General features: G+C 36.7%; 1 protein-coding gene across 3 annotated transcripts in view; it reads right to left on the reverse strand.

The window, feature by feature from the left end:
• RBBP8 (RB binding protein 8, endonuclease) overlaps positions 1-17,357 on the reverse strand; it is a 36,484-nt gene that overhangs the window by 7,357 nt on the left and 11,770 nt on the right. For all 3 annotated transcript variants that reach the window (XM_061448657.1, XM_061448656.1, XM_061448655.1), the window contains exons 5-16: positions 16,377-16,489; positions 13,313-13,388; positions 10,701-10,870; positions 9,356-9,457; positions 8,214-8,311; positions 7,554-7,681; positions 5,715-6,600; positions 5,505-5,631; positions 3,572-3,669; positions 2,674-2,788; positions 1,577-1,747; positions 875-944 (exon numbers count right to left, since the gene is read on the reverse strand). In XM_061448657.1, the coding sequence (XP_061304641.1) occupies positions 875-944; positions 1,577-1,747; positions 2,674-2,788; positions 3,572-3,669; positions 5,505-5,631; positions 5,715-6,600; positions 7,554-7,681; positions 8,214-8,311; positions 9,356-9,457; positions 10,701-10,870; positions 13,313-13,388; positions 16,377-16,489 (2,154 nt within the window). The remainder of the gene's footprint in view (positions 1-874; positions 945-1,576; positions 1,748-2,673; positions 2,789-3,571; positions 3,670-5,504; positions 5,632-5,714; positions 6,601-7,553; positions 7,682-8,213; positions 8,312-9,355; positions 9,458-10,700; positions 10,871-13,312; positions 13,389-16,376; positions 16,490-17,357) is intronic.

Below are 17,357 nucleotides of genomic sequence, written 5' to 3' on the forward strand. Positions count from 1 at the left end.
TCAAGAAAAAGCCTGCAAAACCTAATCGTACTGCATTTCATAGCTGAATAGGACTATTTTTGTAACTAAAACAGTTACAGGATTGTGTAAATGTAACATGATCTTTTCATAAGCAGATAAGTACATCTCATTATTATGTATTTTTGTAGTATGAAAATAATTAGTAATTTTGATTTCAAAATTACTTAAATACACATCTTCTGTAGCATAATTATTTTGTTCAGACACAGTTGTGCTTGCACTGATTTCGGCAAGAGGAATTTATTTGGATTCAAAAGAACAAATTCTGAAAAGAGTCTTGTCTGCTCACAAAACACTAAACAAGTTTTCCTCAATGAAGAATACATATGCTGGGGTAAAAAAACCCCAAACATAACAAATATTTAACCAAAGGGCCTGGTATCATTATGAAATGAAGATTCAGACTACCAGACTACAGAAATGCAATAGAGGAAACACTAAGAGGTACAGTTGTTAAACATTAGTCATTTATTGCCTAGAGGAAGAGGCAAAAATGCCAGAGAAGGAAAGGTTTTTATTTGTACAAGCAACCCATAAGCTCTTTCCTCATAAATTCATGCATGACAACATGCCTATAAGAAACATTACAAAATATTGCATTGAATAAAATTATAAAAAGCAGAAGAGAAAATCCCTTCTCTTCAGCAGATGTAATAGGCGTCTCTATGTGCTTATTTCTTCCCCTAGTGCAGCTTTTATGTAAGGCTTTTATCTAATTCAGTAAATCTTTTACCTGTGTACCTTCAGCTGCTAATACGTTACGCACAAACATGTTTATTTTATGGAAGAACAAGTTTGCTTTAGGGAGGATATAAAGAGCCTCAAAATGTCTATACAGAACAAACTAAATTACCTTTCATCACTTTTGAAATATGGCTCCACAAAAGCTTTCTGCTTGGCTTTATCTTGTTTATCCTCATGTTCTGTAAATATACATGCAAACCAGAAACTTACATGTCATATAGGTCAGCAGACTGCCTGGAAAAACATCTGTTCTATTAGCTAGCTATTAAGAAATAAAAAAATGCCATGTACATTCAGTCAGATAAAACAGATTCAAACAGATAATAAAAATATAAAATTGATTGAACCAGTGATGAAAAAGCATTACTGAAGTAGAAGCAAAACAGCAAGAAAAGTAAAAGAAGGAAAGTAAAAGTAAAAAAGATAAGGAGAATGGAAAAGGAAAGGTTGCTTAAAATAAAAATTGCCATGAAATCATCAGTAGAACCTAGGACAGGAAGAAGAAAGGGAGCAAGTAATCTGCAGCCAAAAACTGGTGTTTCCTGTAAGTCACTCAGCTGTACAGCTTCCATGCCAACTTCCGTTATACATCCCATATTTGTTTGATGGCTATATAAATAAACTACCAAAGTAATTTTCAAATTGTTTGATATTATGTCCTTACAATAACTAAATTTCCCCATGAACTTATAAGGAAAAAAATGAAGCAATAGTTTATTTGGCATATTTGTTCGTAGAGAACAGAGCATGATTTCAAATCAACTTTTCTAGTTTAAACAGGCAAATAAAGACAAATCAAATTATATCCCACTCTTTAGTTTCTTGCTTGCTGCTGTTCCTCCCTCATCCTGCTCTTCATCACAAAGAGTTTCTTTTTCATTACATGCAGAAGGACTGTCTTCTGGTAGGCAGGATTCATATTCTTCATGGGTTGTCCGATCAAACATCTCTGTTAAGGTATCATTAATTTTTTTTTCTTCTCCTATTATAAAAAGCATAATGAACACCCAAATCAATCTCTCAACAATTTAAACCAAGAAAGTACATTTTCATTGAAAGTGTATCAAAACCCCTAACATTTACTCCCTGCTCTAGTACTGATTAACTCAACATCAGCTTTACATTTATTCTTTCTGCAACTTTCAAACGTGGCCAATGCTCATTTTTTTTCATAAAGATACTTTGTTCCCGTTTCTAAAATTTGATTAATTGCTAAATCACTTCTATGTACCTTTAATCTTAACACTGGATACATAAAATTTTTGTTCTTGTAATTATGGAATTGTCCAGGCAGAAGGAAATACTTTCTGTGCATAGGAGATAAAACTATGGGTAAGTGATCAAGTTGCAACAGCTTAAAAAACAAGCACACATCATTAAAAGTCACTGTTCTGCAACAATGATTCACCACATATATTAAATGTGATATAAACACATTTGGATTATTTTAAATATACCACTTCTACTTATATCTCATTTAAAAATGAAATTTAAAAAAGACTTTCCCGTAGAAAGTCTAGTATGTTTACACAGCAAACTTTCAAAGCTGTCTGTTGTAAGAGTTGATAGTTGCAGGCAAGATCAGATTAAATGGTTAAGTATTTAACTCTTCAGACACTGTAAAAGCACAGCTACTGGCTCTACGTCAGCACAAATCCTACCATTTTCTTAATCCAAGTTTAAAAAGCCACAACAGCCACCACTGATTCTACTAGAAAACAAGACTGCATTTGGAGGCTACAAAAATTCATCAGTGCTTTTGTACTGCAAATTATTTTCTATCTATTCATACAGAGGAAAGAGTGGCCTTTACTCTTTCCTCCTCCTGCAAAGAAAAAGGCAAATCAAAGGGCAGGCAGCTGTGGGGGGGGAGGGAGGGGACAAAAAAAGAAAAAAAAAAAGCCTTACTTGGACTGCTTTCTTGGTTTTGCTCTTGATTTTGAATTTTTAATAGCACACTTTCATTAACATATGTATAATCCATATCAACAACTTCCCCTTCGACTCTTGACTGAGAGCCACCCTAAGTAAAAAAAGCAAACACCACAATTGCACGCAGAAGCAACTGGTATAATCAGTGCCATTGATGTATATCTGAAACACTTTCACAATGGTTACTGGCATCTTTTTAGACACTTTGTCTTCTTTCTTTCTGCAGTACTGTCTGCACGATAAAGACGTAAAATCTAGGTAAGAGAATAATATGTTTTGAAAATCAAATGTGACACACTTATCTGGTGGATTATACTACTTGATGGGCAATAAATGCCTTAAAAGTTTTTATGTTAAATTCTACAAAAAGTAACAATGTAATATACAGAAATGAAAACCTGCTCAAATTAATAGATTTTATGATAGCCTTTAAGTGAGACAAAACAAAGATTTCAGGAAAATACTCAGGAATCCTAATAACCAACCTGCACCCAACTCAAAGAAAGACAACAGTCATCATCTGCATATTTTCTATTACTTAACATAAAGACAGCATTTTCAGAGGAAAAACTATGAGGTTGGTCTTTTTTTTTTTGTCTTAAAAAAAAAAAACCAAACCACCCTAAATACATCAGTTTCATACTAAATAGCCACCTGGATGACTTTATCAAATACAACTGGACAATGGAAATGCTTTAGGACACCTGTAGTATACTATACATAAACATTTTAGGACTGCAAACATATCAAAGAAGCTGAATTTAGATTTTTTGTTAGAAAGTGGTTTTGGTCTGCCCAGAATAAAGTTCATGATACTGCTTTTGTAGGTTTTTTTCAAAATCATAGAACATGCATCCATGTTATCCAAGTTTACCTCTGTATCAATCACAGTGATGTCCATTTTGTATTGTGAAAGGTCAGCTCCTGGGTCTATGCTCCACTGGAGGTTTTCTAAAGGTTTTTCCTTCAGGTCTGGATGCAGAGAATATGAGAAAAAAAGACAAATAATTGGAAGTAAATTCTGCCAACAGCATCCTGTAGTGTGCAAATTATAAGGCAGCTTTCTGTATATCAAAAAAAGCATATTAATTCATCTTTGGATTTAGGGATTGATTTTTCTTAAAAATAAACATGCTTATTTGGTGTAAGTCAAACTTTGTCTTGTAGACAAACTTTGTCTAAACAAAGTTTGTAAGTCAAACTTTGTCTAAAACTTAAGGTTTTTGTTACATTCAGGGAGCATGCCACTCCTTTGTGTTTGCATGAGGTACGTAATACAAAATACTCTGGCAGGTAAAATCTCTGTTCCTGTAAATCAGGCAGTATTAATGCCAGGCAGAAGAAATTCATACAATAGTTTAGGTCAGAGAAGTCGTAGAGTCACATGGCCTCCCCTGAGCTTCCTTTTTGCCAGGCTAAACAACTGCATTTCCCTCTGTCGCTCCTCCCAAGATTTGTTCTCTAGATACTTCACCACCTTTATCACCCTTCTTTAGATACAATACAGCATCTCAGTGTCTTTCTTGTAGCAAGGGGCCCAAAACTAAACACAGTATTCGAGATGTAGTCCCACCAGTGCCAAGGGCAGGAGGATGATCACTTCCCTAGCCCTGGCGGCCACACTATTACTGACACACACCAGGATGCTGTTGGCCTTCTTGGCATACCAGGGCATACTGTTGGCTCACATTCAGCTGACTGTTGACCAACACCCCAGGGCCTGATCCACCAGGCAGCTTTGCCCTTCAGGGGCACTCAACTACCTCCCAGGGGACTCAACCAGACTTCTGAACAGGCCCAAGTCTGCCCTCTGGAAGTCCAAGGTAGCAGTTTTGCTGAACCCCCTCCTTACTCCTCTGAGAATTGAAAACTATCATTTCATGATTGCTATGCCCAAGGCAGCCTCCAACCATCACATCACCCACAAGCCCTTTTCTACTGGCAAACAATAGGTCCAGCAGAGCACCTTCCCTAGTTGGCTCACTATAGACATTAGACTGGTAAGAATACAAAAGCCAGGTCTTCGAAGACAAATGAGTACAAAAGCGTCTGATCATTGTTCCAGAGATGGCTCTTATTTTATCTGTGAAGTAGAGGCTTAGATTCCAAGCTACCTGGCCACAGCAACTACTGACAGATATGTTTTTTACATTCATAATGCAAGTATTTCTAATTAAAGTAGGCAGTGTAACAGCTCAGCTAAAGAGTACAGAAGCAGTGATTCTACAATCCGAGTTAAAAAAATGAGTTTTCAGACGGACCACTTAATAGGAAAGAAGACAACTTCTAGAAAGAATATTTGGTAACAGCTGTTCATTATCATTAAAGGTACAGTTTTCTTTAACAGCTCACCAGGAATCATGAAAAATATTAACTAAATAGCTCACCCTTACGTTTAAGTACAGTTTTCAAGCGTTTGATATAGATAAACTTTCCAAGATTTTATTTTAGTACCTGTCATTCACATGCTACAGTACACAACAATGCTAAATAAATGAGAAAGAAATAAGATTCCCAGCCTGTTGAGTTTACATCTGAATGCCAATGATATTTTTATTTTGTATAATATGTATAAAAAAGAATATTTATTATGTATAATATGTATAAAAGACATTTATTATATAGTGGCAAAAGAAAGCCAGGAAGATGCAGACTGAAAATGTGGGGATGATGTTAAGAAGTCCTGAATAGAATGAGATTGAGTTATAAACACAGAGAAAGTGATTAAAGTAGAAGATATGAAAAATTGTGTTCAACCGCAGCATAGGCTGGAGGGTAGGGGGACAATAAAAGGAACATCAAGTTACCTTGCTCATTTTGCAGTGCTTTATTTTTTGATAGTCTGCAAGGGTTTGGTTGCAGTACAGATGCTGGTTCAGACTCTCCATGTCCTGTCCTTATTTTCTTCCTATTTGGTACATGGCCACTGGCAACCTAATAACATATTTCAAACTTATTATTTCCCAAAACTTAAATACTGTATTTCTAAGGAGAAGAAAAAAGTCAGAATAGCTTACCTTCACATCATCAAAAAGTTCCTCTGTCTCTGCAGAACTTGGCAGTGGCACAATTTTGAAGGGAGGAACTATTTCTTTCATTTGCATCTGGTTTTTCTTATCTGGGAATGTTTTTCCCAGCATTGGCTCTTGTACATGGGATCCCTCTTGTAAATTTCTGCCAAACAAACAGTTCTCACTGATGGCATTTGGAATTGATGAAGAACCTTCAGGCATGGGCTTCCCCAGGTGTGAAAAAATGTCATGCAGAGTCACCTGTTTCAGTCTATTTTTACAGGTGTCCTCAATTCCTTGTTTTTTCTCTTGACAACGAACTCCAGAGAAACGATCAGATAGATCCAAGGGCTTATCAACTGTATGCTCCCCATTGATACGATGAACATCTGATTGAAAGGGCACAGAGTTCTCTTTGTTGAAGGATGTTTTTTCACAGCTAACTGCATGCTCATCGTCAGTTTTCTTCCTCTTAGCACACCTGCCTTCTAGCTGCTTCTGGTGTACGATAAGGAAATCACTCCTAATCACCTCATTCTTAGCTGCACAGGTGTTTCCAACACAGGTTACAACCTCACTAGTATTCTTTTTCACAACTATTTGCCTATTCATAGAGGCCTGGCTGATAATAGAGTTGATTTCTGTTCCAAGATTCAGTGGTGCAACAAAAGCAACATCTTCAGATTTTGATCTACTTTTATGAGATCTGGAACTAGAAGGATTGTTGAAGAGGTTGCTTTTGAGATTAGGCTTCAATCCTGAATCTAAAATACAGGGGGCATGACTTGTACTTGAGTTGTTCTTCACATTACTAGAAGCTCCAAAAACAGGAGAAGCTACTCGAGAATCCCAGTCAACATGTGGTGGAGTGTTCTGAGATGGTTCTGAAAGACTGAATACAATGAAAGATAAAATTATTTTTTTCTGGTGTACACAGGGGGCTGGGAGGAGAAAACAGGAAACTTCTAACTTTTGTGTATCCTATCAGTGATCTGCTTTGAAACTGTCAGTGTTGCTAGTATTAACTGAAAGAGAAGGAAAAATAAAAGGGAAATTTTTGGTCTAGAAGTAAGTATTGCTGCACTTAGAGCTGTAAAAGGCAAACAAATCACAGACCCTGTCCTTCATTTTAGTATGGTATGAAATGCTGTTCCACATTCAACTGGGAACCAAGGACAGTATTAAACCTGCCTAGGAATCCCTTCTACCAGAGGACCCCCTTTCAATGCAGTTACTTGGAAGGAAGTGAGAATGGTTGTGACAGCAGTCTATCTAGGTTCTTGTACGGATCTTATAACCATGATAGAAGATTCTCAAAGCTTCTGCAAGTAAAGGAAAAATATGCAAGCTTCTTTCAGGTATGCTGCTTTTTACGTGTCATCAATAAAACATACATTTAAGATGACAAATAGGGACTAAAAATGTTTTCAGTTTAGACCACAACATCCTGAGGAGAGTGGGAAAGGCAACTTGTCAACTAGTATGACATCTAGTCAGCAGAAAGGTTTTACGATAATTTTCCTACCTCCACTCCAGGCCTCTTACTCCCAGGCTTACAGGCCTCAGAAGACACCTCAGAGTAACAAGAGGTGAGTGAGGGAATGTGTACATGGAAAGCCTGATTCATCAGTCTGAGAATGAAATAAAACTCTATAAAGTTTTGCATTCTATCAGTTCTTTGCTTCTAATGTTATTTACTTGAAAGAAGCCTCTACAATATGAAAATACTTATTTTCATGTCTGTACCTTTAAAGCAAACTGCTGTAAGGTTTTAAATTCTACTAAAACCAGAACTTCATATAAGCCTGCTTAAAACAATATTATTAGAACCAAGTGGAAACACACCCTAAATTGTTGCCATCATTTCTTGATTCAGAAACTGGATGTTTTCTTGAGTCTTCACACTGCATGCTCTCTGGGGCCTGGCTCATAACAGTATTAGTGCGGGGAGGACTCAGTACACTTTGAGACTCCTTGCAAGTGGTGAAGGAAAACAAAGAAAGGAAGTGTGAGAAGCTATTAGAATTAAAAATTAGAAATATGTTAGGTGTGCACACAAACACCACGAAAACCCATCCAAATTGAACCATTCAAAACTCTGAAAAAAAATGTTAAATGATAACTGAAATTTTGATCAACTTTACAGAAATCTTAGAGAAATTTATATTTAAAAAAATCAGCATCAAATACACACAGACACAAAACCCCCTCAGTCTGCATACTATCATTCTCATTGTAGTTACCAATCAAGTAATCTCACCTGAGTCACCAAACAGTCTCATAACCAAATAATCTTTTTTAGTGTGTTAGACTCAATTATTGCACAAAGGGAGTTGGGCAGACCAAAGGATTTAGTCCACTGTCTTAATTAAACTTGAAAGTTGTATATGCAACAGGAACTGCACCCCTACCCTCCTCCCCATAATGCAAAAGAGAAAAATACTGGGTTTGAAAAGAACTGGCATAAAAAGCAGATTATGTAAGACATTTAGGAATACTACTTACAGATTCCTCTTGAACAGCAAGTCCAATTGTTTCTGCAACTACTGCAGCCAAGTTAAAAGATGGCTTTGGAACAGGATAGCCTCCCATCCTTGGTTTATCTTTATGAGTAGAAATAAGTTCACAGTAAGTCACATATAGTATCTTACTCTACTCACACAGATGGTGCTAACACAGAACTAAAAAGATCACAAATCTAGTGTCCTGGGTTTGACTTGTGTCAGATAAAAATTGAACCTGAAGTGAGAAGTTGAGAAGGGGGGCAGAAGAATTTCTAAAGAGAACAGACTGCTATTTCATCAGAGAAATATGTTTCCAAGTTGTATACAGCTTCCCAAACTTAAAATACAAAGACAAGTCAATGTAAAAGTTGCTTTTCAAACTCCTAGGGCACAAATAGTCAGAGAAAAGCATGTAGAACAATGATAATGTATATTTGTAGTAAAATGCTTGTGTTGCATATTTCCTAGGTGACAGTTATAATTATTATTCTTGTGTTTTTATTAGGAAAACAAATAGATGAGTTTCCTTTCTTTCAGGGGTTTAACATTACTTCAGTTTATTAAACCAGGGCAAGGTACTATGAGGGAAGGAATGTACAAGAACCATAACCCCAACTTTCACAAATTATTCTAAAATGCTGATTCTTGCAGTCATTTACAGTTAAGCACTTCACAGAAAAAGAAATCAGGGATGCAAAAAGTTCTTGTCAAAGAACTTGGTATGGACAAGGACATATGACTTGTATTAATTCACAAAAAAGGGAAAAATAAATAGTAGCATTTCTAAACATCACATATTCATGTCAGACAGTAAGTTCAATTCTTTAAATATTTTATCTCCTTTACAGTTGGAAAATCAAAAGTAAGACAATTGGGTAAGTTACCTAACATATCTGCAGTAAGAGCTGCACTGAGCTTCTTTATTTCTTGACTGAGCCCTCATGCTATGCCACCTACCTAGTGGCATACACAGAGGCACTACAAGATAGGCATTTCAACAGCAATTTTGTGATTAACCCCAAAATCCTTATTCTAGCTCCTTGTTTAAAGAGATGAACCCTCAGTTATTGATGAACCCTCAGTTTTACAGCATTTTTGCCTTATTTTGAATGGAACTAAAACTAAATCTACTAATACACTTACTTGGTATAGGGGACAGTTCTGCATCGCAGGTGTCTGCCACAAGTATCTCTTCTCTGTGGGGACTGTTCACTTGTGTGGAATACAGTGGAATTTTTCCAGTCTCTAGAAGATGCAGAAACATTTTCACATGGTGAAACTGGGTATTCTTGCTGTGATAATTTCGTGTAGATACAGACCATGATCCTGACCTTAAAAGCACCTGAACACGAGGTTTTGATATGTCAGTAGATCCAGTAATTTAAGCACATCTGTTTGGTTTTATTCTGAGGTATCACTATGACAAATTAGTCATAAATATTACATATTAATCCTTTCTCTCACAAGCACGAGCCCAGTCAGCCATAAAATGATACTGACACGTAATTACATCACTTTCTGTACTGACCACATAAAAAGTATGCATTCAATCTATATTTGTCTTGTTAATATGGCAACAAAACTATTACAGAGCAAACCATCCAAGGGAATAATTTTATGTATCAACTAAGGTAGTGAAAAGATGAAAAACCTGAGATTTGAATCATGACCAGCTCTGTGTCATGTTGTCTTTTCTATCTGGACACCAAGAGCTTTCCACAGCCATTATCTGTGATTGGTATTTACACCATTTCTTACATATTTATCTTCAGTTTCATTTAGTAGCTGATTTTTTTAATTTTATTTTTTTCTAGAAAATGGAGAGAGACAGGTATGCTTAGAAAGGAGAAACTACTCATAGCACTGAAGTTGCATATGCAAAACAAAAGGCATAAATAACAAACCCACTCCCTTCATCCCACAGTTGTGCTATTTTTACTTTTGGACAGAGGCTTTTAGTCAAGACTCATATTTAGATGTATTTATGTATTATTTAAAACACTTTTAAATTCCACATGATAACATATTAAGAGCACCTGAATTGTTTAGCATCTTTCCCGTCTATCTTTAAAACACAAGCACAAGCCCCCTTCTTTCACAAAAAAATATCTTTTATATTTGTGAGAGCTATTACAGGACAAATTTTGGAAATTAAGTGTGCACAATACTTCTGGACTTTGACACAAAACAAATGCAAGTGTATCAGTAATAACAAAAGAAAGATTATGCAGCTGCTAGAACCAGGCATCTAGTCTCAGCAGTATTCCTTTAATGGCAGAATAATTGCTGAATGCGGGAGAACATGTCACTCCCCACTAGGTGGTGACAGAGCTGCACACACAGTCAAACCCAAGTTTGCATTTACAGCAGAGATAAGAGTTGGAAAAATGTTACCTTTGCAATCAAATTTATACATCATCTTTTTCCGTAGCCCTTAAAAGAAGTATTTCTAAAGTTAATTAAAAAATATAAAATACAATACTCATACCACTGTTGCTTTCTGCAAGTTCCAAGTCTGTGTGCGTATGTTCTGTGTATCGGATGTGCCTATTCTCTCTTTTTCTTCTCATACGACTAACCACAGAGAACGAAGAAGTCGGAACTGGAGAATCTGGAATGACTCCTTCTTCTAATTCCATTTCTTGCTGCTTTCGCTCCCTAGAGACAAAATTGGGTGGTCAAATAAAACCCCAAGTCAGCAAGATGAAGAGCTTTCATCTCAGGGAACAGGCTAATCATATGGCTGAAGTAAGAACCAGTTTAGAAAATACAGCCATCTCAGTAATATCAGAGATTAAAAAAGTACTAGAACCCAGGTTTTAGACACATTAAACAACAAATTCACAATTGCCCCATCACACCCAAGAACAGCATACAACCCCCCAGCTCTTCACATTTTAAGTTAACATTTAATTACTGCACTATGGAAGACTTTTTCCCAGGAAGAAACTAGGAACTGTAGAATTTCTAGCTTGTCCTCAGAAGCTTGTGCTACTTGAATGAAACAACACTGAAATGGGTGAGCTAGTGTTTTTCCCCCTGTATGGAAGTTCCTGCATACCCCAAGAATACTGTCTTAAATACAAAAGCTTTTTGTCAATTTTACATAGTAACAAACAGCACTACATTCAAGAGCAATCCTCCTCCAAAACATTGGCTATTACCTCTTACCTCACAAAGGTCTTTAGAGAGGAGTGTAAAAAGCAATATAAACCACATAAAGCGAGTAACGTAAAACATGAGTTATGAAGTTTATTTTCTGTCATGCTGTGAGCTCTAACAGCATCTTGCAGAGTCAGTATATAAAAGTTAGCGCAACAAGTAACTTTATCTTTGCTCTCCAAAAGATTTAGCTAGACACAGCAAAGAAGCAACAACAAAAAGGCATTAATTTCAGCTCTTATAATTTAAATACAAGTATTTTTAGTACTTAATAAGGGCATTGCTACCTGCCTTATTGAGGTGGTAGTGAGAAATAGAAGTGACAATAAAAGGAAAACCACAAGGAAATCTAACTTGGCTTGCTTGGTCATCTTTCTGCAGTAACACTTTTCCATATGACTCTCATGAGAAAACTTAGGCTGAAAGACCATTTCCTAACTACAAAGAGAAGGATGTAAGATTTTGATCTAAGGGAAGAGAAGGAAATACAGATATATTTCTGCTTGCACTGAAATGAACCACAAGATCTTATATAAAATAAGTTAATGGAAAACTGTAGAAAGCTGCCTGGCTTGAGAGAAAAGAGCATTTTTGCAGTCGGGCTTTTTACCATGACTAACTTTGAACACTTAATGACAAACACTGATGCACTGCTGTTCTGAAGTCTTGATGAATTCTATTGTGTCCTTTCATAATTCCTCTCTCCTGGCATATTTACAAAAAAAGCACGGAAACTCAGCATCATCTATGAACAATACCTTAAGAAACAAATCAAAACAAACTGCAAACCAATATATTTATTCAGTTACTTTGCAAATTTATACATACACCATATAGATGCAATAAATAATTTCTGAATCATGGAAACATTTAACTGAAACTTAATGTTTCCACCCATGGATAATGAACTCCTCATCTGATAAAGACCCAGATAATTCAGTTCTAGAATTTCATAGAACTCCATTTTATAGAGGATTCTATAAAATCATACATTGGGAAGAACATAGGAATTTGTTACTACTTGGTATTAAAAAAGAGTACTCATAGGCTCATGAAATATGTTAAATCTGAGAAAATTAAAGGCATAAAAAAAGGATTATTAAGGTGCAAACAAGAAATACAAAGCAATAGGACCGTGGTCATTTTGAACTAAACTCTAAGCCGTTTTACTCCTCTATCAAAACTTTCTGACAAAGACAATTAAAGAGGACATGCAGACAAAGCCTGACAGAGCAAGTCCACACATCCTGTCCCATTCCTCCCATGCACGTACACAACTTGTTCAGATTGTCAAAACTCAGGTAAAATGATGTCAAACCATAGGTATACAAGAAAGGAATGCTACCTCTGCCTTGCACAGTGCACCATATTAGCACATTAACCACACCACTATTTGGCATACTCTTGTTATCTGATATGATTACAACTTGACACTCAATTTGTAGCTCATTATTTTTATGGTTCTCTTTTGAAATTTACTTTTTCTTTTGAAAAGAAGTTTATTTAAAAATTTTATTATAAGATCCTGATTTTTTTTTTTTTTTTTTTTGCCTAGCTGCAAAACTACTTTTCTAAAGCCTTAACCTAGGAGAAAGGAATTGGTAAAAAGTCAACAGAGGAATAGGAGAATGAGACATAAGTCTTTGCTATGCACTGTGACTAAAACCATCTCAAACAATCAAGTCAAACTGAATTTCTATGACAAATTTCTCTTGGTTTAAACAAAGATGCACAGTTAAAAGAAAGCAAAAAAATCTGCACAACACAAAGATGCTAGTTTTATGTTGTTGTAGTGGCAGTAGACTACCTTTTCACAACCTATTAAAAAAGAAAAGAAAAGAAAAAAATTTCAAGTTTTTTAGACATTTATATTCCCAGGCATTACTAGTGAGAAATGGAGGGAGGAAGGGGAATATCCAAAAAACCCTCAAAACTTACTCCAATTCCTTCTGTAACTGCTGGAATTGTTCAGTTATCTTTTTATTTTCATCCTGTAAGTTGTTTTTTTCATTCACTGCAATTTATATTGAAAAAAAGAAAGGAGAAAAAAAATAAAAATCAATGCACACATGTTAACATGGTATATATCACATATAATTTTGTCAGGTCCTTTAAGGAAACAGAACCAATTCTGTAACATCATACCACACACCCTCTCTGTGGCTTACCAAAATTAATTTTCAAGCTAGTCATTAAAAAGGTTGTAAAATAATGTGTTGGAAAACATAAAAGTATCACAACTACCGGATCATAATACTAGTTCTGCACCATCATTAGTTACTTTTGTCTATGTCCATACGAGTGAGACTGTGTTGTAAAGATGAATTAATTGCTCACTCAGCTCCATGGAAAAAACTGCTTCCTTAGGCTGAAGACAGCCTACATAGTATAAAGTATTCAGAATTTGGTTTTAGCCACTGCAGCAACCAGACAGTTGGAGAGAACAGGAAAAAAAAACCAATTTCTTAAAAATCAGTAAAATGTTTTGGAATTTAAGAGAGACTGGTCAGATTTTTTTCTACTTTACTTTTCTTAATTTCCAATTTATTCAGGCTGTACTTCACAGAAGCTTACTGCATCATCTTTAGCCTTTCTTCCACATTGTCTCAAACTAACATAATGATAGCTCCCAACTTCTCTGGTTCACTTTTATTTTCCTTCTCTTGTGGTTTTTTTGGTTGTTTGGGGTATTTTGTTTGTTGGTTTTTTTTTTTTATATTTTACCTCTGGATTATTCCTGACTGACCTTTTTTGCTGGTTGCAGGAAACATGAATTGTCATATAGAACTTAAGGCAAACCCATGGAAGACTACTGCTCTATCAGAGAGTGATCAAGATTTGTACCTAACTGGCCTCACCTTGATTTTCAAGGCTCAGGGTTTCAATTAAAGATTGGCTGTACTCTCTTTGTTGTTAATCATTAAACTCAAGGATTCAGAATATTTTTATTTAAATATCCTACATTAAAAGCCCTTGAAAAAAATTACTTTATATTAGTAAAGAATCTAATATTTTTACAATTAAATAAAGCACTGAAAAGCTACTTTGTGTGTCTGGCATTTCCCATATTTGAGATCTTGCTGAATGTCTGCTTGTTCTTGTTCAAGTAAGACAACTAAATGATACAAAATAATCAATGGTAAAAATACCATTAATAATTTAAAATTCTGCCCTATATTATTTAGCACTTTATACAACCAATCCCAATCTTTCAAACCCTTTTATAAAGGGATTTCTTGTGCCCTGCCTTCATGTCACCTACAGCAAACAGGTGGTTTTTTTTCCTGTCCCATACATATTTCCTGATTTTAAAATGAGCTGGCTACAAGATACCTGGTGTAAAGCAACTCTTCTGTGGCTTCAGAAGGTTATGTGAAGGGTATGGGTTTACTGCAGTTAAACACCAAGACCAACTACATGATCCTAGCTGGACCCAGGTAACACTTGTTTGAACTTGCTACTTTCTGATCAACAGTTACTTCTGAAGTCAAAGTTTCCTTAGGAAAACTAGCAATCAATCACAGAATCATAGAACAGTTAGGGCTGGAAAGGACTTTAAGATCATAGAGTTCCAGCCCCCCTACCATGGGCAGGGGCACCTCATACTAAACCATGTCACCCAAGGCTCTGTCCAACCTGGCCTTGAACACTGCCAGGGATCGAGCATTCACAACTTCCTTGGGCAACCCATTCCAGTGCCTCACCACCCTTACAATAAAGAACTTCTTCTTTATATCCAATCTAAACTTCCCCTGTTTAAGTTTTAATCCATTACCCCTTGTCCTGTCACTACAGTCCCTAATGAAGAGTCCCTTCCCAGCATCCTTATAGCCCCCCTTCAGAGACTGGAAGGCTGCTATGAGGTCTCCACGCAGCCTTCTCTTCTCCAGGCTGAACAGCCCCAACTTTCTCAGCCTATCTTCATATGGGAGGTGCTCCAGTCCCCTGATCATCCTCGTGGCCCTCCTCTGGACTTGTTCCAACAGTTCCATGTCCTTTTTAAGTTGAGGACACCAGAACTGCACACAATACTCTGACCTGCTGGTCACGCTCCTTTTAATGCAGCCCAGGATATGGTTGGCTTTCTGGGCTGCGAGCACACGCTGCTGGATCATATTAAGATTCTCATCGATCAACACCCCCAAGTCCTTCTCCACAGGGCTGCTCTGAATCTCTTCTCTGCCCAACCTGTAGCTCTGCCTGGGATTGTCCCAACCCAGGTGTAGGACCTTGCACTTGCCATGGTTAAACTTCATGAGGTTGGCATCAGCCCACCTCGCAGGAGTGTCAAGGTCCCTCTGGATGGCATTCTTTCCCTCCAGCGTTTCAACCAAACCACACAGCTTGGTGTCATTGGCAAACTTGCTGAGGGCGCACTCAATCCCACTGTCCATATCAGCAACAAAGATGTTGAATAAGACCGGTCCCAACACTGATCCCTGAGGGACACCACTCGTTACCGGTCTCCAGCTGGACATTGAGCCATTGACTACAACTCTTGGCGTGCGTGCGGCCATCCAGCCAGTTCTTTATCCACCAAGTGGTCCACCTATCAAATTGATGTCTCTCCAATTTAGAGACAAGGATTTTGTGTGGGACAGTGTTGAATGCTTTGCAGAAGTCCAGGTAGATGACATCAACTGCTCTACCCCTGTCCATCAGCTCTGTAGCCCCATCATAGAAGGCCACCAAATTCTCTTCTCTGCCTCTCATTCTCTGCCTTAGCCCTAGGAATAAACAGAAGCAGCCACATTTTACCTAAAGTAGCCACTTTACACTGTAAGATTTTCCACCTCAGTTTGCTTTCAGTATCAACACTTCAATCTAAGACAGTGGGTCAAAAGACTAGTAATTGGTATGTGGAATATTTTCAGGCTGTAGAGTTAAGCATCCCCCCAAATGAACTTCTTGGGCTTACACCATACATAAATTATATCAAATTCACAAAGAACTAGTTTACAAAATAGTGTGTTTTGTCTTGGGACTTGTGGATAAAACTCACTGAGTTCAGTGATAAGTTTAAGATTCTGCTGCCGGATATTTTCAAACTCTTGCTGCTTCTTTCTCATATGTTCTTCAGTTACAGCACAACGATCACATAATCCCGCTCTTAACCTACAATAAAATTAAACAGAAAAGAGTCCCTCCATTAAGAAAATACTGCCATACATGAAGCACACCCACTTACCTGGCCTTTTGAACAATGAAAACCAGAAAATTTCTGACAACAATGTAGAACACTCCTAAGTACTGTGGTTTTGTATGTTGACATAGCAGTATTTTGAGATTTCAGAATGACCTAATACTACATGCTTCAATGTTTGCATAAATGGCTGTAGGTACTGAATACTTCTCACCCAACATGCATTACCTTATTTAATAAAGTGGAGCATGCTACACCTTGCCAGTGAAAGCCCTTGTGATATGTCCTACTAAGAACACGGCAAGATATTAATCATCATTCGTTATTAATTCAAGCAAATAGACATAAGCAAATTATTCCAGTAAATATGATTTCTACTTCATCTAAGACAGATATATCTCTGTCATTAAACAAAGCAATCAAATAAAAAGGACAAACAGTAAGTTCACACTGTAACAAATATTAAGCAAATACAAAATCCTTTATCTTTATCTAGACACCAATGATCAGAAGTGGATCCAGAAGTCCAGGTGAGGCATTGCCTCTGCTGTTTATAATAGTTCAGATCAGCTGTTTAAAGCATATCTGCTATCAAAAAAGGGCTTGCTATGGATCACTCCATCATGATACATTCATTCATGCAATGAAATGAGTGTTCATTTTCCAGGTGATAACTGAAGTGTATTTCTGGTACAAATCAAAAAGCTAGCGGTATTACCGAAGTGAAAATCAGATTCTCTTTTGCCTGATAAATAAGAGATCAATTAGTGAAGAGTTCTGCATTGCTGCTGCTAGCACATGAAGTATAAAATAAATAAATAACAACATAAAATTAAAACA

The sequence above is a fragment of the Pezoporus flaviventris genome, unplaced genomic scaffold (genome assembly GCF_033815535.1).
Source record: "Pezoporus flaviventris isolate CSIRO_AGI_PZ_B2104156 unplaced genomic scaffold, CSIRO_AGI_Pfla_v1 ptg000007l, whole genome shotgun sequence".
Lineage (NCBI taxonomy): Eukaryota > Metazoa > Chordata > Aves > Psittaciformes > Psittacidae > Pezoporus > Pezoporus flaviventris.